General features: G+C 43.8%; 1 protein-coding gene across 1 annotated transcript in view; it reads left to right on the plus strand.

Annotated features, from left to right (window-relative positions):
- LOC119379038 (titin) overlaps positions 1-22469 on the plus strand; it is a 294770-nt gene that overhangs the window by 122271 nt on the left and 150030 nt on the right. The window contains exons 113-128 of the mRNA XM_049412985.1: positions 6659-6798; positions 8519-8726; positions 10330-10436; positions 12026-12212; positions 13424-13565; positions 13660-13832; positions 14037-14272; positions 14417-14564; positions 14636-14736; positions 14820-15027; positions 15995-16194; positions 16319-16530; positions 17534-17754; positions 19440-19499; positions 19591-19890; positions 22140-22334. Of these exons, the coding sequence (XP_049268942.1) occupies positions 6659-6798; positions 8519-8726; positions 10330-10436; positions 12026-12212; positions 13424-13565; positions 13660-13832; positions 14037-14272; positions 14417-14564; positions 14636-14736; positions 14820-15027; positions 15995-16194; positions 16319-16530; positions 17534-17754; positions 19440-19499; positions 19591-19890; positions 22140-22334 (2838 nt within the window). The remainder of the gene's footprint in view (positions 1-6658; positions 6799-8518; positions 8727-10329; positions 10437-12025; positions 12213-13423; positions 13566-13659; positions 13833-14036; positions 14273-14416; positions 14565-14635; positions 14737-14819; positions 15028-15994; positions 16195-16318; positions 16531-17533; positions 17755-19439; positions 19500-19590; positions 19891-22139; positions 22335-22469) is intronic.

Here is a 22469-nt window from a genome sequence, read left to right on the forward strand (position 1 = left end):
TGGAAATAAGCGCATCATCCAGTCTTCACTTTCTTCGTCCGTGTCTTTATTGTGCGCCACAAGTATTCTGTTGGAAGTAAGCGCATCATCCAGTCTTCACTTTCTTCGTCCGTGTCTTTATTGTGCGCCACAAGTATTCTGTTGGAAGTAAGCGCATCATCCAGTCTTCACTTTCTTCGTCCGTGTCTTTTTTTGTGCGCCACAAGTATTCTGTTGGAAGTAAGCGCATCATCCAGTCTTCACTTTCTTCGTCCGTGTCTTTATTGTGCGCCACAAGTATTCTGTTGGAAGTAAGCGCATCATCCAGTCTTCACTTTCTTCGTCCGTGTCTTTTTTTGTGCGCCACAAGTATTCTGTTGGAAGTAAGCGCATCATCCAGTCTTCACTTTCTTCGTCCGTGTCTTTATTGTGCGCCACAAGTATTCTGTTGGAAGTAAGCGCATCATCCAGTCTTCACTTTCTTCGTCCGTGTCTTTATTGTGCGCCACAAGTATTCTGTTGGAAGTAAGCGCATCGTCCAGTCTTCGCTTTCTTCGTCCGTGTCTTTATTGTGCGCCACAAGTATTCTGTTGGAAGTAAGCGCATCATCCAGTCTTCACTTTCTTCGTCCGTGTCTTTTTTGTGCGCCACAAGTTTCCCCATGTAAAATATCGTCACGTGTGTCTGGGACCTAAATAAAGAAAGGAAGGGAAAATAACGGAAGAAAATGGAAAAAACAGCAATGTCTGTAAGCGCATATCAGTCGGCAAACAACAATGCACCGTGTTGGTGCTATGGTAAGCCAGAGCAGCACAGAACCTCAGAGAGGCTTTTGGCAGAGGGAGGCAACGAAATCATTAAATTTGATCAAAATCTGGGCGCCGGATGCCTGAAGTTATTGAATCCACACCATGCACCGTAAGATAAAATGAAATGAACTTTCTTCGCGTGGAAGGATACAGTATGCCTATGCTACGAAAAACAAAAATAAACTTCGTGTCTCTCGCATTGCAATTTTCGCTGCGAGCGATTGCAGGGACTGAACAGCCTATGCTACTACGTACACACGCGTCTACAGGTTTTTTTTTTTTCGAACGCTTAAAAAATTTACATTGTTATAAGTCTACGTCACTGCAGAGGAATTACGTGGGAGCGGCCCGAATCAGTCCCAGACTGAATCCACAGAACCTCAGTAAAGTTATTCATACCATACCATACCATTAAGAAACGTCAGAGCAATCCATTTAGAAGTTACACTAATTACAATCAATTATCTTCCAAATTACAAAGTTTATGGCACATGTATACGTCGCAAAGTTCGAAGAAATCTGTATCAAAGCCTATTTATGTTATTATACGTCTAAAAATGACCGTGTAGGCCGGTATAACTGGAACGCTGGTAATATTTTGCTGTCTAAGCCATCACTGTAATTAAAGCATCTAAAGCGGCGTCTACCTTTCCGTAAAGCTTCTCCTTAGACGTGTAATTGATATATGTACCACAGGACTTTCTTAAACAATCCGTTGAAGATAATAATAAAGAAAGCCACGGTATAAATGAAAAAGAAACAGCATAAATCACATACAAAGAGACAACAAAGCCAGTGAGAACTAGTCCCTACTGGAATGGCGCCTCGAGCAGAACGCGACATCGCTGCTGACGAAGCAGAAGTTGAGTACTGCCATAATATCAGAAGCATTGTCACTTAAAAAACTGCGACAGAAAGCACTATTTAGGTTTTTCCTACGGAACCCGACCATATCTACCTCCGCACGTATTCATCGAACAACACAGCAAAAACGTAGAGAGAGAGGAGGGAAGCAAAGAAAGGGCAGGGTGACTTGCTGTACTTTGTCCACTTTGCTACACTACATACACTCGGAGTGGGCGAGGGGGAGACATGGGTTCATAAGGATGGCGCTGCGTTTCAACAGTCTGGCAATTAAGTCTGTCGTCTTCGTGTATTGAAGAATGCCTGAACGACCAATGGACTGTGAGGCCAGGCTTCCAGTATGTTTCTATCTGTAAAATGCCGATCGTCAAGTCTACTCAGGGCACACTGGAGAGTGTGGCGGTGTCTATTGAAGCGGGAAGAGTGGCACAGGAGATGATCGATGGTATTTTCGTATTTGCACTTAACAAACACGGGTGAATCGGCCATTCCAATGAGACAGCTGTGCGAGTTTGAGGAGGCTGTCCATACCCACAGCCGGCACAGCAGAGGTTGCAGCTCCCGTTGTCTGCAGGCACGCAAGACCTGCATCGGTGCTCATGCTCGGTTCAGTGTACGCACGACAGGACTGTGGCTTAAACCGGAGTGACCAAGTTGACCGACCGACAAGTGTTTGCGACTGATTTGTGATGTCCGAAGTATGTCTTCACTCAACGTTTTCACCACCAAAGGGGTCTTACGCATCCGTTGCTCCTGCTCAGATCGCGTATAGGTCACGAAGTGTCAGCGTCTGCGAGCGGTTGTCATGGAAACAGTAGACGAGAAAATTTCTGCTCAGCGTTCCGTGTCGGCTCCACGGCGCAAGTATACACCTCAGTTGTCGTAACATGGAACAGCTTCTGCAAGTTAGTAACAGAACGATTCGCCATTAGTCGAGGACAAAATCAGAGCGATTATGTAGTTGCGAATAAAAGACGGATAAAAAAAACTATGCAAAAGAAAACCGTTCAGAGCATTGTAGTGTTATTTGACAATATGACCCACGGCGGTGGTTCACTGGCTAGACAGTTTGTCTGAGCACAAAGTCCTTAAAATATAAGACGGTGGCGCAAAATGGGACAAGGACGAAACAGGAAGAAGATAGTCTCTTCTTCCTGTTTCGTCCTTGTCCCATTTTGCGCCACCGTCTTATATTTTAACTATGCACCAACTAGCCCAGCAACAAATTTTATTGGACAAAGTCCTTGTGCTCAGTTTGTCTGAGCACAAATATCCAATGGGGGCATAATACCAAAACGTGTTTTTTTATCTACATTACAGAGCTCCAGGTGGGTGAATTGGACCCGGAACCCTCTATTACGTCATATCTCGTTACGTATTAACGAAGGAAGGGGAATTTGAAGGCTCGTTTTGCTTTGTTAGCCACAACCTCAATGAAAACGAACAGGCAATGAAGCCAAGGAAAGTATAATAGGGGACGTTATTTGTAGTAATTAGGCTATAAATGTGAAGAAATTAAAATGGACGAAAAGACGCCTTGCCGCCGGCAGGGACCGAACCTACAACCTTCGGATAACGCGTCCGATGCTCTACTAATTGAGATTTTTGCCAATTGAGAGATTTTTATACACATCTAGAGTGTGAATTGGTTAGAAGGGGTGATCCGTTATCTTTCACAGCAATGCAGTGCAGAATAAGAAAGGAGAGTCTGCGCAAACACTCACGGGCGCAGTTAACGCTGAAAAAGAGACCGTGGCTCAAAACAGCGTGTCATTCAGTCGACAAGCATGACCGAATTCAAGGGCTTTTCTTATATTTTATCCGGCATTGTGGGAGAGTTGTGATTTCGTCTGACAGTAATTATTATTATTATTATTATTATTATTATTATTATTATTATTATTATTATTATTATTATTATTATTATTATTATTATTATTATTATTATTATTATTATTATTATTAATACCGACCCTCAAGGGTCGGTATTAGGCCCACTCCTATTTTTAATTTACGTTAATGATGTTTCTTTTGCCATTCGTAATTCTTCTTTTCTCTTGTATGCCGATGACATCAAGATATTTAAGGAAATTCATTCGGTTAACGACTGTCGCTTGCTGCAGTCAGATTTGTGTTCTTTTTCCGAATGGTGCAACGGCAATAACCTTTCTCTAAATACCTCAAAGACAAAATTCATGTCTATCACTCGAAAAACATCTAGCGTGTCATTTCAATACTTTGTCAATTCTGTGCCGTTATGCAAGGTTTATGAAATCAGTGATCTTGGTGTTGTTGTTGACAGCGCGTTAAACTTTTCTTCTCACGTTAAGCGTGCTGCTATGCGGGGCCTTCGTTCTCTCGGATGTGTTTGTAGAATATCTCGAGAATTCAGGTCTCCCATGGCCCTACACAAATTGTACACGGCAATATGTCTTCCGCAACTTGAGTATGCGTCCGTGATATGGAATGGCATTGCTCAATCCAGCGGTAACACCATTGAACGAGTCCAGAAAAAATTCCTCAGCATATATAACCATCGCTTTGCTAAAAATGACTCTGGATCTCGTTCAAATACTGCTGAATCATTATCACTGCCATCACTTCACTGCCGACGAAATCGTTCTGATATCTTATTTCTCTACAAGCTAGTCCACGGTATCATATCCTGCCCTGTACTTCTCAATTGTGTGAATTTTCGAATTCCGCGTAAGTTAACCAGAGAGAACAGACCGTTTCATGTACCCGCCTGCTTCTTCCAACACTCTACCGTTCACAGAATACAAAGTCTTTATAATGTTAATTTTCTTGATCTTGACGTTTTTCATAGTCCACAATCATTGTTTTTATCCGAGCTTTGCACTGTTTTGACATAGTATAGCACAATGTACAAAGTCTTCCCTTCTCAGTCTTTCCACATAGTTGTATATATGCAATCTAATTTTTTATGCCCCGTCAATATTTCTCGTGTTGTCTTATTTTACTCCTCCCCTTTTGTGTTCATTTCTCTTTGTCTACGTGTTTTTGCTCTTTTTATTTCTGAAAACTGTCTGTATTGTATTGTTTATTTTTATTGTTTTTTTTTGCGTGCGCCAGCACAAAAACCTTACGGTTGTTCCTGGGCACGGTTAATAAATCATTGATTGATTATTATTATTATTATTATTATTATTATTATTATTATTATTATTATTATTATTATTATTATTATTATTATTATTATTATTATTATTATTATTATTATTACTGCAAAAAATTTACTGTGACCTGAGCAAGGCTTGTGACGTAGTCAGCCACACACTGATTATGGTTAAACTTGCGCACTTTGATGTTGACTTGTCGGTTGTGAATCTCCTGCAGAGCTATCTGCTCAATAGATATTGTTATGTTGCCGTAAATGGCCAAACGTCTTCTTTGTATAAAGTGACTAGTGGGGTCCCTCAAGGGTCGGTATTAGGCCCACTCCTATTTTTAATTTACGTTAATGATGTTTCTTTTGCCATTCGTAATTCTTCTTTCCTCTTGTATGCCGATGACATCAAGATTTTTAAGGAAATTCATTCAGTTAACGACTGTCGCTTGCTGCAGTCAGACTTGCGCTCTTTTTCCGAATGGTGCAATCGTAATAACCTTTCTCTGAATACCTCGAAGACAAAATTCATGTCTATAACTCGCAAAGCATCTAGCGTGTCATTTCAATACTCTGTCAATTCTGTGTCCTTATGCAAGGTTTATGAGATCAGTGATCTTGGTGTTGTTGTTGACAGCGCGTTAAACTTTTCTGCTCACTTTAAGCGTGCTGCTATGGGGGGCCTTCGTTCTCTCGGATGTGTTTGTAGAATATCTCGAGAATTCAGGTCTCACATGGCCCTACACAAATTGTACACGGCAATATGTCTTCCGCAACTTGAGTATGCGTCCGTGATATGGAATGGCATTGCTCAATCCAGCGGTAACACCATTGAACGAGTCCAGAAAAAATTCCTCAGCATATATAACCATCGCTTTGCTAAAAATGACTCTGGATCTCGTTCAAATACTGCTGAATTATTATCACTGCCATCACTTCACTGCCGACGAAATCGTTCTGATCTCTTATTTCTTTACAAGCTAGTCCACGGTATCATATTCTGCCCTGTACTTCTCAATTGTGTTAATTTTCGAATTCCGCGCAAGTTAACCAGAGAGAACAGACCGTTTCATGTACCCGCCTGCTTCTTTCCACACTCTACCGTTCACAGAATACAAAGTCTCTATAATGTTAACTTTCTTGATCTTGACGTTTCTCATAGTCCACAATCATTGTTTTTATCCGAGCTTTGCACAGTTTTGATATAGTGTGGCACAATGTGCAAAGTCTTCCCTTCTCAGTCTTTCCGCATAATTGTATATATGCAATCGAATTTTTTATTCCCCGTCAATATTTCTCGTGTTGTCTTATTTTACTCCTCCCCTTGTGTGTTCATTTCTCTTTGTCTACGTGTTTTTGCTCTTTTTATTTCTGAAAACTGTCTGTATTGTATTGTTTATTTTTATTGGTTTTTTTTTGCGTGCGCCTGCACAAAGACCTTACGGTTGTTCCTGGGCACGTTAAATGATTGATTGATTGATTGATTGATTGATTGATTGATTGATTGATTGATTGATTGATTGATTGATTGATTGATTGATTGATTGATTGATTGATTGATTGATTGATTGATTGATTGATTGTCATTCGTTCAAACATAAGAATGCCACATAAGAATGCCACACAAGAATACCACGCAACTACACAACAATTATTATGTTCATTGCAGTTTTTTTTTCTCATGGCCTTTTGTCTCCAAGAAATGCGGTGTTGCCCATTAAAGACCGTTGTGTCAGCAAAGCCTTTCTTTGTGCGCTTACTGATCAAACGCATCATCTGAGAGGAAATTCCGTCACCACCTACGACCAACAACAGCATGACTCGGGCAAACCACAGAGGCTTGGAATGGCATAGCCGAGTTGGTCGCCTCTTTTTGCAGGAAAAACGCCGGAGCAAAAACCAGTGCGCGCAATGGGTCCCCAGGGCATGGCTCCACAGATCACCAAGCAGCCTGAGTCGCGTTCTGCCAAGCCCGGCCACAAGGTGGACTTCAAGGCGACTGCTACTGGTTCGCCAGCGGTAAGCTTTAGAGTCCAGTTGGCAAAGGACACATTCTTTTTTTTTAATGCGTTAGTTCGCTCTACCGCATCACAATAATTTACATAGGTTGCAGCTTTCTGCGTAAAGTCTAGCATCTAGGATCGTCTATATATAGGATCGAACGGTGGAACGGATTATAGATGCACTTTCGGAGTTCTTGCAGCCTGTTGGCGTGAACTCCCGCACGGTTTAATAGCTGCACTCATACGGAGAGATACGTCATGCTCTTGACGAGCACCTGCAGCGGTGTGTCATCTTATCGATGTCATGTTTTAGACGAATGTGCCAAGGACATCACTACTTTACCATTTTAAATTAGTCGCAAATCGGTAATGACCACGTGCAAACTTTCAACTATGACGAGAAAGAGCACGCAAACCCACTATGCACGACATATTTGCACAGCGCTACGCAAACGAGGACGTACGAAAGGACACAACACAAGCGCTGACTTCAACTAAATTTGAGTTCAACTCGTTTACGTAGCGCTGTGCATAAATGTCGATTATAAATCACCAACTAGCCCATGCTGCCGTTCTCTCAAACCCACTATGCAGTTATAACTGAGAGCAGCTGACCAGTAGTCTAAACCAGGAAATCCAAGCCACTCGATGTTCTGCAAGCGCCGCCAAAAGTAACGGCAATTGTACCGGCGCCGCGGTAAACGTAGCGAGTTGAGCCAGTGGAGTATATCTTAACACCTCTAGCACCCACTGCCACCACAACATCCTTTAAATAATTTACTGGCCTGCACAAGTGTATGTCAGTGTGCGTGAAATCTTTTTCGCGGCATGTAATATATGTTCTATTCATAATAGGAACGGTTTGTTTAATAATTGCAATTTTTGTTTAATGGCACGTCAGAAAATGCTTATCTAGTGAAAGAAACGGTGGGCCTCACAAAGGCCTCAGGAATGACACCACCGCGCGTGCCATCCATCGTGCACGCATGGTTAGCTGCTGAAGCATTCATGCGCCCATTCCATAGAGGGCTGGACTGTATCTCTTATAGATCTAGTGCAGGCAATCTTTGTACAAAACTTTCGCTAACATTCTGAGCAGCGATATCGGAAACTTCGGTCGATCAAGATATTATGTGACTCAAGCATCTCGTCTCAGGATGCGTCCACAAAAATACACAACATAGTCGCCTGAAAGTATCAACACCATAACCAAGGTGGGGCAGCCAGTTCGGAAAAATGCATTACAATCAAGCAAATTAAGACAATATAATCGCAAAAAAAAAAAAAAAACGTGCAGTTGCACGCATAGACGTTCAGATGTCTGGTCGTGTAAGGAGTGTTAGCAATCACGACGGCGATACGAAGAGAAAAGTGGCCGCAAGTGGGAGTGTCCTGTCGAAATTTAAAAAAAAGAAAAGAAAACCGGTAAACGAGGCAGTGCGCGCGATTATGTCATTTATAATAATTTATTTAGTGAGAGCTATACGGATGGTCTCAATTTCGATCTCACTTTGTTTCCACGGCTGCCCTCGAAATCAGCGCGTGAAACCGCGACTTCGTGTGCTGATGTGCAGCGTAATTAAGATTGTCGTAATTGTGCATACATCGAATTCTGTAGGCAAACTGGAATATTATCAATAGAAAGATTGTTTCTGTTGTACTTTATGCGTGTATGTGTTTTTTTGTTTGTGTGTGTGCTATCAGATGATTCTTATCCCTATATTCATTTGTCACAGCCTGACATTACGTGGTACAAAGATGGTAGACCCGTCAGCTCAACCATCGGAGACATCGTGGTGAGCACGACACCCGTTTCTCAAGAAGAAGTCACGACCACGCTTACCATCAGTAACGTGACCGTCGAAGATGCGGGAAAATACGTTTGCGTCGCTACGAACTGCTGGGGTAGGGCCGAAAGCATTCAGGTCACCTTAGAGGTCAAAGGTAAGCGACTCACCGGCCTTGGGTGTCAGTACCAAACAAGGCTGGTCGATCTCGGAGGCCGTGTATTCAAAGGCATGGGTGGGCCGGTATTCACAACGCTATCGCATTAATAACTCAGGTGTTAGGAGTAGCATTTTTATTTATTCTTGTCCGCAATGGTACCCGTAACCTGTTCTTATGGTCTCGTTCCTAACGACGTCCACGGAAAGGATGAACGGCTGAAGCGCTTTTTTCTTTTTCTATCTTTTCGGCCCAAAACAGACTTCTAGACTTTAGAGCACACGAACTGCAGGAGCGGGTACCGACCGCTATAAGTTGAACAGGCCCAACTGGCGCACCCCGCATGCGCGAGGCACGGAGTCGGTGGGCTATCGCGCGATGCGCAATTTGTGACATGCACGTCGAGCGGAGCTCTCTTTTAAAAATGCACGCTCGCTCGTTCGTATCGTCACACATTACTGCCGCAAACGAGGTCTGCTGGACAATTTTGTCTACTGTGAGTTATAGCTATCACCTATTCACGTAAGACGAAAGTAATGTGAAAGACATCAGGGAGGATAAATTCGTAAGCAGGGGGTGTGTGCTGGCTCCAGCACACACACCCTGTTTACGAATTTCCCATCGCAAGCTTCAATCTTCCCTTTTCTGCCTTTCATCAGGGAGGATAGCCTTTCAAGTTGCTCTGTTGAACAACGCGAAGGCTGTTGCTCTGTTTTACGCAAATTATTCGCCATTCCGTTCGTGTTGTGACTGGAAGAGCGCGATTTCTTTGCACAGTTAAGAAGTGAGCGGAGACACTAGTAACTAAATATTTTTGCATATTTAATTGGCGTCTACTTATTAGGAATGAGCGTGTCACTCGCTCAGTGATGTGAATGCAGGTTATATGGATTTCAATGCAGAAAAAAACAAAACAAAGGTTGACGAACTTTGACCAGCTTTGTTGTTGTTGTTGTTGTTGTTGTGTTGTTGTTGTTGTTGTTGTTGTTGTTGTTGTTGTTGTTGTTGTTGTTGTTGTTGTTGTTGTTGTTGTTGTTGTTGTTGTTGTTGTTGTTGTTGTTGTTGTTGTTGTTGTTGCATTACTGCGACGACGGCAGAATAGAATAACTACTTACCTGGTGCTGAATCTTGCAATAACTTGCGCCCTCATACAGCACTCCGTGAACAAAATGCATTCATACATCGTTCCTGCGATCCGCATTTTATGCGAGTGTAGCCTCTTCTTGTGGTAACTTCTCATTTTACTTCCCGTAAGCTTAGGTCTGAAAGGAGAGAGAGAGAGAGATTTATTGTGGTTTAAAAGCTGAGATATCGGCCTGAATCAGCGTTCTGGCCTGCTGCTCAGCGTTTAGGAAGGGGTGTAAAGAGAGTGGAAGAGAAACGGTGTTGACTATGAGGATGAAGGTCACGGTGAAAAATTAAAAAAAAAGAACTCGATTGTGAGCTATTACGCCGTTAATGTCGCCTCGCGCTTTACCGCGGCTCTGTTTTTCACAGTGCAAACGCTGCACCAAGCTTTAAGCACCGTTTATTCCGATGCGGCTACATCAATGTGTATAAGCACAAGCTGCGAAGCACCCTGCATCTCTGCTGTTCTTTGCAGGAGGCAAGGAACCACCGCGGTTCATCGAACAGCTTGAGCCTGTGGCGGCCACAGATGGCTCTCCTGCGATACTACGCTGCACCGTGGTCGGCAGCCAGCCAATACATGTATGATGGTTTACCACAGTCACCTTTGTTTCAATGCATGCATTTAAGGCACCACATATATCGCTTATAAGCTATGCTTCAAACATCCACCTCCGGAAAGCGGTCCTGATGGCCCTAACATATGGACCAATTGGTAAATCGTGCGCAGCTGAAGCTGCACGTGACAAGAAATTAAAGTATTGTCGAATATTCATAGGAAGGCCTAACCAATTGGTTAATAGTTACTTAATTAACAGGCTGACATTTCTATCAACAAGATTTCACCTACGTAGAACACCCGAAATATATGTATTTCCTTGCCCCGCCACGGTGGTCTAGTGGTTATGGCGCTCGACTGCTGACCCGAAGGTCGCGGGATCGAATCCCGGCCGCGGCGGCTGCATTTTCGATGGAGGCGAAAATGTCTGAGGCCCGTGTACTTAGATTTAGGTGCACGTTAAAGAACCCCAGGTGGTCAAAATTTCCGGAGCCCTCCACTACGGCGTCTCTCATAATCATATCGTGGTTTTGGGACGTTAAACCCCAGATATTATTATTATTATGTATGTCCTTCTTTTTAATGTGACCATGTCGAACGTGTTGTCATAAGCAATGAAGTATGTCGCACAATAAGATAACGAAAGTAGTCAACAGCTGTCATTGCCAAGGTTTGATCCACGCTCACTGAAGCGTATGAATCACTTCTCTCACACGCTTGGTTATCACTGGCACTGAACACGAATATTACATTTCTTCGGGACGGAAGTCCCCCGAATTGTGTCAATATTTACCAGAAGAAAAAAGAAAGATGTTCTTGATCTTAGATTAAGTATACAATACGGGCGCAATCAGGTGCCGAGTTATTGTTTAATTTTTATGTGAAGCGAATAGACTACTTACGATACAAACGCCTGTCGATTGCGCATGCTCCCCTGTTGGCACAACATCGCCACTGTTATGTGTAAGGGTTCATTTCAAACAGTTTTTTTTTTTTTTGTCATTCCCCGCTCGCGAATAGCAGAATCTGGTGATAATGTACGTTGAGAGCCTAATGAGCCACTGATGAAAAACGAAATGGAGATTAATTTTTCTAGAATTGCCGCAATATCCCAGCCCAGATTACTGTAGCTGAGACAGCTGAAGCGGCAACTTTACGCAACTGCGGCGCAAGCAACTTACTATGACATGAAGATAGCCTGCTGTCAAACAGTCACCGAGGCTGTAATAAAGCCACGCGAAAAGGCAGGCGTAAAACGTAAAGCCGCAAGCGTTCGCGTGCGCCTTCTACTGCGTCGTAAAACCACATACAACGTTGAGACCACCAAGTCTATCTCGAACGCGCCATGCTAACGTGTAAAGCTTGCGGTACCGACCAAGCAAGCGACACTGATCTGATATTCGAGCCGATGTTCCCGCAAGTAGACATGGTCAGTACGTTCCACAATGGCGATCTTTAGCCGAAATAAAAATATCACTCTTCTGGCATGATGCGGTCTCGATCAGCAATATACCAACTACCGGGTAGTTGGTATATTGCTGATTATTCTCAAAACGCTCGAGATTTTATTGAAGATGGCCCAACAACCTCCTCTGTATTTTATTTTGTGCAGATCAAATGGTTTCAAAACAGACGCGAAGTTAAGGACACGAAAGACTTTCAAATGCACTACGATCCCCAAACTGGCCTGGTATCGCTTACCATTCCGGAGATTTACCCAGACGACCAAGGCCTGTACACATGCCGAGCGTTCAACGAGTACGGCCAAGACGAGACGTCTGCGGCTGTCACTGTTGTCGGTAAGCAATAAAAGGGGGAAAAGAACGCGGCGGGTGCCGACAAATAGTAGGCAAGATAATCTGCATGAACTGCGCAGTAATAAAAAAATCACAGCATATCCACGGGGTGAATGATGATGAGTGGGGCGAAGCTCCGGAGGGAATCATCGGTAAACCGTGAAACTCTTCCGTGAAATTCGCCCAGTACATCATATAAAGAGTGTGAAACACCGTTTATATATTAAACATAGAACTTTTATTGTACTGTTGGTTTACATGGTCCCTTCATTATCACCGCTTTGTGATCGGTGAAATGCTGGGAAAGTGTCCGCTCCCGAGCGAAAGAGAAAGCGCGCCAAGAGCGACCGCGTTCCCCGCTCGCCCTGTGAGAATTAACGGCAAGGCTAGAGGGAAGACACGACGCGCGTAGCGTTCCTCTTCGCGTTCCACGACGCGAGGTCGGTAGCATGCCCAACGAAAGCCAACGGAACGCGATCGTGCATGTGCTTCGGCTTCGCGAACAATGCACGGCGTTTACTGCACATAAAGCGTCCCAAAACCAAACATCTTGCTCAACGTGTGCTTTGAGTTTTTCGTAGAAATAATTTCTTTATCATGTACAGTGTCGTCCACTCTTAGGGTGAACACGGATCAGCATGGCCGCGCTCTGCGCATCGAAACGAAACGGCGCAGACGCTTGGGAACGTGCTCCTCTTGCTGTACTACAGGGAAGCGATCACGGGCGTGCCAGCACCGGCGTTGGCTGGATGCACTGGCGCCCCGCAGAGCGCGGCCACGCTGAGCCGTGTTCACCCTAAGAGTGGACGGCACTGTACATTAAGACGAAAAGTTGAAAGCTCACTAGAGTATATCGCCCGCAAAGTGTCTTTTAGTGTGATTAAATCAAGGAACACTACGATGTCTTGTAAATTATGATATCTAGTGAATTGCTCATCTAGTGAGCAATTCATTAAACTAGAGCTGGCTACATACTACTACAGAGGAGGGAACGACCTACACCCTAAAGAGCTTCGCCTCTAAAACTGGCTCCTTCCTTTCTAACGGGCGTTTCATCCAAGTAAAACTCGATAACACAGTGTGAGCAATGTGTGTACATTTTTTTTACAAGTTCGCGTTGCGTACAGCGCGAGCAGAGTTAACCTTTGTGTACACACAACAGCTTCATTGCTTAGAACAAGGCTTTATATTTCACGCTGTTGTCTGTTTCCTAGATGTGGAATTCTTCGGAGGAACATCGGACGTGTCAGTGCAGCCGCGGTTCGTGCAGCCGCTTAGGCCCATGGCTTACCCCGAGGGAGAGCCCGCGAGGTTAAGCGTGGAAGTTCACGCTGTCCCGAACCCTGATTTCTACTGGTGAGCATGCGCGCTTTCCTCCCGCACACGACGATAAGACTTAAACTTCAAATGAAGGGCGCCTGTGGTATACAAACGACTGGTCACTTTCCAGGTTCTTCGAAGGAAAGATGTTGAAGTCGTCCAGGGATTTCCTCGTGACGTCAGAAGGCCTCAAGAGCTCTCTTGTCATTGCCGAATTATTCCCCGAAGATGCTGGGCCTTACGAGTGCAGAGCTCAAAACACTGCGGGCCGAGCAACAACGTCCGCCAACCTTCGTGTTATCCGTAAGCTTTCTTCTTTTTCTGCGCGTGATAGTCACAGGCCTGCGCTCGGCTTCGTTTCGCGCATTAATGCTAGGCAGCCGATACAAATTTGTGTTTATTCTTACGTTTGATTTAATTTTCTTTTGTTACATTATTACGCAAGTTTATTCGCCGAACCCGTGCCGCTAGCTTACTGCAGCCCTTTTTTCTAATTACTCCTAACAGAAGAACAGTCGCTGCCAACGTCACCACTAAGCAAAGTAGGACCTGGAGCTGAGCCCACAGAAATAAGACCTGAATCGCCACCCGAGAGCCTTACACAACTAAAGCCACCCTTCTTCACGAGAAACTTGGTCTCGCAAACTGTTGTTGAAGGATCGCCAGTGACCTTCGTTGGAGAGGTCACATCTTTCCCTGAGGTTGTTTCATTTACTTGGTACCTGAATGGGAAAGCTATTAAGGTAAGCGACACCCAGCAGCACACATTTCTTTTTAAACATGTCTTTTTCTTCTTCTTTTGTGTTGCCCTTTGCTGGAGCCTGTGTACGACGTGCCAACACCAGAAACTTGCACCGAATCTGCTTTTCTTTTTTTCTACAATACAGTCCTCTAGAGATTTTCAAATATATAACGAGGGAAACAGGACGACTCTCAAGATCGCTGAAGTGTTTCCCGATGATGCGGGAACTTTCTCGGTGACAGCGGAAAACCCTGTTGGCATCGCAACTTCTAAGGCAAAGCTGACGGTGGAAGGTGAGGGCAGTTAGAAAACGCGAGGAAAAGAGCGCGTTTAAAACGAGAGATGCGCCGTTTTATCATTGCAGAAGAAGCCGTTGAGGGTGCTGCGGTAGAAGCTCCTAGGTTCTTGACTGAGCTTACGCCAGTGACTGTGATGGATGGTGGTGAAGCTAAGCTCTCTGTTTACGTAAGTATTCGCTTCTCTACGTGAAACGCGTCCTTTGACGTCAGTGTAACGTAATAATGACCGCAATATTATTGTTCTTCAAGGTCACGGGAAAGCCGCAGCCACGTGTCACCTGGCTGCACAACGACAGAGAAGTGAAAGAAAACTCGGATGTCTGGACAACGCAAAGGACGGATGGATACTGCGAACTGTTCATCTCTGAAGCGTTTCCAGAGGATATGGGAGAATACATCTGCAAAGCAGTGAACATAGCTGGAACTGCCGTAACACGGACGCACATCAATGTGGAATGTAAGCAGCCTATAATCGAATTCAAGTACCTTTCCCATGAGGGACATTCTTCACCTCACGAGCTGTAGCTCCTTCATAACTACGCGGGAACGGAGAAGTCGTTTCGCTCGGCACGGCACTGCACAATGTTTGACGAAGTTTGTTGCATTTAAAGCTAAAGTTAAAATCTTAAAACTCTATTGCACATTTTTTTTAAAAGATCATTTTATGTTGCAAAAATTGTTGAAATTCGCAAAAATTGTAAAGCTGCAGCATCAAGTTTACAGCTCTGTAACTCGCTAATACTCTTACAGCTCGTTTACAGCTCGCCTCGCTAATATTTGTTACCTGGTGTGCCACTGAACCGTTTCTCCATTAAATTTTTCTGAAGAAGATGGTGCTTTAACAGTTCTTAAAGGCCAACTACAAGGATGTTTGGGACCGCGTAAAAGGCGTATACAGTTTCAGATGGTGTAGACATCGAAGAGCTTCAGTGCGAAATTTCATGTTTCAAATGCTAGCGGAATCATCACGACAAGTTCGCAAAAAATGGCTATTTTTGGTACCGAACTTCAAGAAGAAAAAAAAAACGCCGCTGCCGTTCACCGGGAGAGACGCATGACGCAGAACGCGCGGATCCTGGGCATGTGTTCCGAGATAAGGCGGCGACCGCAATTACCAGCCGTGTCCTGAACCATCTCGAAACCAAGGTTGCATCAGTAGTATATTACTTATTTGTGACAAATTCAACCAAAGTGACATTCTGTTGCAGTCGGCCTTTAACGCATTCTTGCTGAGGCTGGAGTGAGACGATCGTTCTTGTTTTTTCGTTTTGCCTGCGGGAAATATGCGATGCACCAACCCGCTTTGTTTGTGTGCTTATCACTAGTCCTCGGCCATTTTTGAATAAAACCGATCAGCTCGTTTAAGAAGCGTTAGAGTACGTGACTTGTGTGCACTGAGCGTTCACTGGTTTCTACCCTTGCAGCGTACGAGTACGTCCCAGACTCTGAAGTCGCGTCAGCAACTTATGACACTCCTGGGACTGCCCCCACCCACGACCACACTCAAGAAGAATCTTACGACACGTTGGACACAATGCCCAGCGTTTCTGAGATGGACGAGTCCGATATGGAAAGGATACCGGATCTGCCCAGGGATGACGGCAGGCCACCAAGGATGCCAGGCGTACGTGTGCTTTCTGTGCTTGCAGATGTTGCGAACGCGAATATGCAGAATTTGAAAACAAAATCGTAGTACGGACAGATTGCGGTTATACAGCTTTGCATGCTCATTTCCCCGCTTGTAACAGGACAAGCACAAGCCTCGTAAATCTCATCATAAGCGAAGGAAAAAGAAGGTGTCGCGAGGTTCCACCAGTGTGCCGAAGGAAGCCATTCCCGTGTGTTACGAACCGGTGCAACCCTGGGAGCGCGGGCGAAGGAAAACGTCGGACCCTGGCTCAGCACCTGTGGTGGTTGTGCCTTTGGAGGATGTCATTGTACCACTTGGCCAGCCAGCAACGTGAGTTACAACACAATTAACTAACATGCAGTTTCAGTGGACCTTAAAAAATGCTGCTTGCATCTTCTCATTCGATTTTCTAATAAAGGAAAAGAATTATCTACTGCGAATATTTCTGGTATTGCGTTCCCCATTCCAGAAGGGAACTCGACCAAGTGAACCTAGACAGATCTATTGTAGCTCTATACCAATGAATGATATTATAACGCAATATTTGGGATCTATGTTCACAAAATTACGGAAACATAACCTATGAACTTGCTTCATAGCACAGGTGCTTAAAGAAATGGAGACCTTTGTACCATGAATCCCCCGACCATGACTCCTGTACCATGAATCCCACGTCCCAACATCTTGGGTGTCTACTCTCTTGATAGTTAATCACGCTGTAGGGACTGCTACGAATTTCACACAGCGCATAACCATAATAAAACGTAGAGTTAATTCTGTCCACTTCGCTCTGTACTCTACCTGAAAGCATGCCCTGAAAGTGCGGTGTGTGCGCTGCCACAGTAACATTTTTCTCTAATCTCTGAGAAGCCTTCTCAATCAGCTCATTTATTATTATTTTGTCCCCTGTTGGCCTAAGCATAGCAACAGCAATTAAATCACTGTGTGGCGGCGATTATATACCAGTTTGTTGCAAAGTATATTCATATGTGAAAACCATGGATGTTACTTCTCAACAAATAGTGCTTGATCTTGAGATCATAGAAGAAAAAAAAGACGTAAATGTAACTTAGGCCGAGATATTGTAACGATGCATTTTCCGGTGCTGTTCCTTCTCACACTTCTCCCGTTTTGTCAATGGTCAAAGGAACGCTCCGCTCGCGTTACCAATGGGACTAGCCGGCCGGGAGCGGTGGATGGTAAGAGTGGCGTACAATCGAGTGAAAGGGTTCCATAAAAATCATGGCCCGAATTATTACACTTCAAACAGCAGCGTTTTTCTTTTTTCAATCAGAGGACGAGAACTAAAAGGCGCCTGCATTTTCTTCTTCAGATTGGATTGCAAAGCTGTCGGGATGCCGAAACCGAAGATAACCTGGTACCGGAATGGAGTACCGATAAAACATTCCTTCGAATACCAGCTCTACTATGACCCTCAGGGTATATCATCTCTTACAATAGCACACACGGAGCTCGAAGATTTCGCAGAATATGTGGTGGAAGCGAAGAACCGCTACGGTATTGACACCACACGCGCGGAGCTAATACAGCTGGGTAAGTATATGCGAACGCCACAGTTTCTCACGGTGCACACTTCATTGGTTCCCTCAAGTCGAGAGTCAGGCCCGATTCACAAAGGTTTTCTTTCGTAAGTGCCCTTTCCCACTGATCAGCTGCCCTCGATAATGATACGTTCAGCACCCGGATTGGCTGAAATTTTCTCTTACGAACAACTCTAGCATAAGGAAATTTTGTCAATACAAACACAAGCACTCACAAAAGTAAAAAATAAAATTTAGAAATTTGACGTTACGGCCCCCACGCAAGAACAGTAATTGCATGGATACAATTATACCTGAAGCCGACCTGAAGATTACATGAAGCCTGCATGTCATGTCCCAACATTAACGCTGCTTTGCAAAGTGTATTGGCGCATCCAGTCCCTGGTGTTCTTAAACCATGGTACAACGGATTGTAATCGTATTCTGTTCGGACAAAGCTGAATCTCGAGCCTATCAAACTTGCCTAACTCGACAAGGTGCTATGCTGAGATTCTCTTCACATGCAGACGAGGAAAGAATGTGCACAAATTAATAGGCACGCGACATGCGGTTATAAAATAACATTTTTGTAATAAGTGAAAATATTTGGGCATAAGATTTCCACTATATAAGAGTCTGCCAAATCGTAGGCAGCAAAGGAAAGCAATAAACAAATAAACAAAAACAATAAACTACACTTTTAATTAAAGTTACCGCATGTCCTAGAGCTGGGACGCTTGACAATTCTGGAGAACTCACGCCTCAGCCGAGGTTCACATATCCAGCACGTGTGTTTCGCAGTAACTCTTACAGGTATAGGAAGTCGTCAGCAGCCATTTCGTGCGACTTCTGGCGGAAACAAAAGTTCGCTACATATGCCTCTTTTTACCATACTTGTTGTTTCAGACTTTTATTTGCCAGGCATGTAACATTAGTCTTGATGTAACTATATCCGGTCGTGGCAGTGACATTCTAAGGTTTTGTTAATAGCTTTGTATAAGTTGCACAAAACGTGTACAGAAATTGCGTGTCCTTCTGTGAAATGTCATACTACGAAAATCCGAATTTCATGATAGCATGGACCGTGTGCAAAAAGTTTCTCTATATTACTTCTTTATTTTCCTAACCTTTCATTTTTTTAGCATGATTTACGACCATCGGCGTGCTCACGAGGGAGGCTCCCCCTGACGATCTGAGGGGGGCGCCTAGTCTGCCGCCCCACACCTCTACCCAGTCGGATCTCTCCCGTCAGTGTTTAAAGTGCAAGGTTATGGTCGCGCAGGGTTTTGACGATAATGGCGGCCACTGATGTTGCATTCCAAGGGCTGTTTCACTTCCCATTTTTACGCCCTGAAAGCCGGGGACCGTGCACATGCAGGCCGTTGTGGGAAGCACGTCATCGCTTAATTTTCATTTTTGTATTCACTGCGAAGAGTCTTCTCTTTCGAACTCGAACGGGAGGGAGAGGGATGCGCTGCGGTGACTCCCCCTACCCTTAATGGGGAACACTGCGCACGCCTACACTTACGACACACAGAACACGCTGTGTTCCCCATTTCGTACGCCCTTTTTCCACGCTTCCTTTTAGGAAAAAGATCTGATAATAAAGAATGCTTTGACTTTGCTATCAATTTTTAGGGCACAGCCACTGTCATATGGCGCCACTGTGTGGCGTTCCTGTGTCTTGTTTTATTGCAGATCTTAATTCCATGAGGCCCATGAGAAGAATACATAGAGCGGATCATCGCTTGAGTCTCGGTGAGAGCTAAAGCTTGTATTCTTCGTTACCTTATCTAATCTTATTTCTGGGTAACGCATTCTGAGGAAACTGCGGAAACTTCTTTTGCAGATTTTAAGAGCATGCGGCCGCGATTCGAAGTGCCCTTGCAGAGCACGTATCACAAGCCTTTGGGATTCCCAGTGACGCTCGAGTGCACCGTACGGGGACGTCCGAAGCCCAACGTTCAGTGGTTTCACAATGGCGTCTTGATCGAGCCGAGCTACATGCCCGTCTACAAGATCACACTATTGAGCGACAAGAGCATGCTGCACATCACCGAAATGATGCCAGCGACCGAAGGGCACTATGTCTGCAAGGCTTCGAACGAGGCCGGCGAGAAAACCACCGAGTGCATTCTTCACGCTGGAGGTATGACATTTATGCATCGAGATATTTATCTATTCTCTCTGTGTAGTGACACTACTCATGGTACTGAAATGTGTTGTGCGCTCTGGCAGGCTTCGCTTTTCCTTCAAAACTACATAAATCTACTACGCTGACAAATTTCTGACAAGATATTCTTGCAGTCTTGTCTATGGAACGATGTTATTTCAAAACGAAAGGTAGCGAAAGAGCACATTAGTTCGGCGAAAAGTGTATGCAGCTAAGCTATTCTTCTCAGCTTATTATTTATGTCAGACATTTGTGTCGAGGTGCAGTGTGCAAACGCAGCCTACCCACATGCACTGCTGATTTGGATAAAGCGGACGAGGCGCGAAAAATAGGCGTAATTTGAAACCGGTGTTTTAATGACCCCAGATAGAACGCGTTTGGTTTTGCGTCTACGTCACCGAACCAAACGCATTCTAATTTGCTCAATACAAAGCAAAGGAGTGTGAAATCTGATCTACGTATATTCGCCATTAAAAAATTCGATGCATTTCGATTTCACAAAGAAAGAAATGGCCATCCCGTTTGTTGGTAAGTGTCGCTATATCAACTAATAAGTATGCAGAATTATTCAAATAATAAGAATAGTAGATGTAGTATCGTTAAAAACCTCAATCTGTGAAGCTCCACTCATTCCTGAGTCGTAATGCGCATTTGTAGTCTGCCTTTAAGTTTACTGGTCCCACTGCAAAACACGTTGAGCAAGCTCTTCGGAGGAACCTTTAGCTGGAATACCGGCTATTCAAATGCATGTAAAACGCAGAAATGCTTACATGTGACAACCGCTGGACAAATTTGAATGAAACTTGTATTTAATAAAGAAAGTTTATCCATGCATATAGTGACTGTAGGAAGCCGTTTTTTTTTATTTCTGACCCGAAATGTTTTTGACGCATTGCAGAAAATTGTTAAACTACATAAATGGAAGCACCAAGTTTACACATCCGTAACCTTGCACCTAAAACAGATATAGCAGTTCAGTAAACTGCATCTGTGAGAGCATATGAACTGGACAAACTTTTATGTATAAGTTTGCAGCCTTCAAGAATCTGTGGCAATGAATACAACGATGTTCTGTTAGTCACATGTTGGTTTAGTATTTCATGGCAGTGTGTAACGCGTCAATTTTTTTCGCGTTACACTTATTATTTATTAGGTGCAGCTTGCATAATTGGGATATATTTTGTTATTGTAGAGTTACAGAGTTTTAGACTTAATATTTAACTTCCTTCAGTTTCGGGATTTTTAACATTTAAAAATGTGGCCTAAATAAAAAAATTATTGCTACAGTCGCTCTACATATTTACTTCTAAACGCACATCATCGAAATCTGTGCAGTTGTTGCTGAGAAAAATTAATGCTCCGTTTCCGTGTGTGGAGGTAACAACTCGCGAGCTAAATATTCTTCTCGAACACAAGAATCATTTACGAAACTTATCTATTGTATGTACAAACGTTTTGTAGATCATGACAACAGTACGCTTGTTTTGTAAATCTGAACTTCCATGGGAACGATACTTCGTGTGTTGCAGTGCGCTTCGGTGAACACACACATGTGCATATGTTGTACCTTTAGACTCTGCACATTGTATATTCATTGACCATAGAAAGCTCGACCATTTCAAGACTTCCGTAATCAAGTTTATTGAAGCAGTAGTATGTTACTTTTCGTCATGTTCCCGGATTGCAATTGTACATGCGGCGATTTGTGCTTTTTTTTTGCTTTTAATGTATCATTACGTTATGCTTTATTCTCTAAACGAGTCACAAATGCTGGAAAATACTTTTTTTCTGGGTTCGTGAGACTATAGAGTACCGCGTTTTAGTAAATGCGTACAGTGCAAGCGCTTTATTTTATGTTACGATCTGCCATTGCGATATACTTACTTTCGAGTGCTCATACGCCACCAGTGGGCGTGCTTTTGTACCTGTTCTATTTTGCCATCTATTTTTCTTTCTGCTATATTATTTCTAAGACGAGCAAGCAACCCTATCGTGGTATTATGTACTGCGGTTAAAAGAGCCAACCTTCTAATTACCGCTATTTTGTAACGGTGTTATGGTTTCAAGGGTCTGCGTGGCCTTCAAACTGTCCAGAAAGACCTTTTACCTACGTTTTCTTTCTAGGGATCTTATGATATATAAACGAGAGTAGCTGATTCGCTAATACCTGACATTTCCGTGGGCAGCGCACTAACTTACAACCTGGCTTTTCTTTTGAATGAAAGAACCTGAGGAACACAAGCCGGAAGAATTTCACCCACCACAGGAGGAAAAACCGCACAAGATTCCTGCATTTCTTCAGTCTAAACAACCACGGAGGAAGCCATCAGACGACGAATACCAAAGCTTCGAGTCGGAGTCGGAGTTGAGCTTCAAGGAAACAATTGTTCCACAGATCCGCAAGCTGTCAAGGCCGAAAGGTGATCTACACACATATATTCTATTTGAACAAAAAATCATTTGACGCGTTTTCTAAAGGAGAGACAACGTTTGATAAGTAGACGTGTAGCTTACTTTCACGGCATACGAGTCACGAACACTCTGAGATGCGGCTT

Source organism: Rhipicephalus sanguineus, chromosome 1 (assembly GCF_013339695.2).
Source record: "Rhipicephalus sanguineus isolate Rsan-2018 chromosome 1, BIME_Rsan_1.4, whole genome shotgun sequence".
Classification (NCBI taxonomy): domain Eukaryota; kingdom Metazoa; phylum Arthropoda; class Arachnida; order Ixodida; family Ixodidae; genus Rhipicephalus; species Rhipicephalus sanguineus.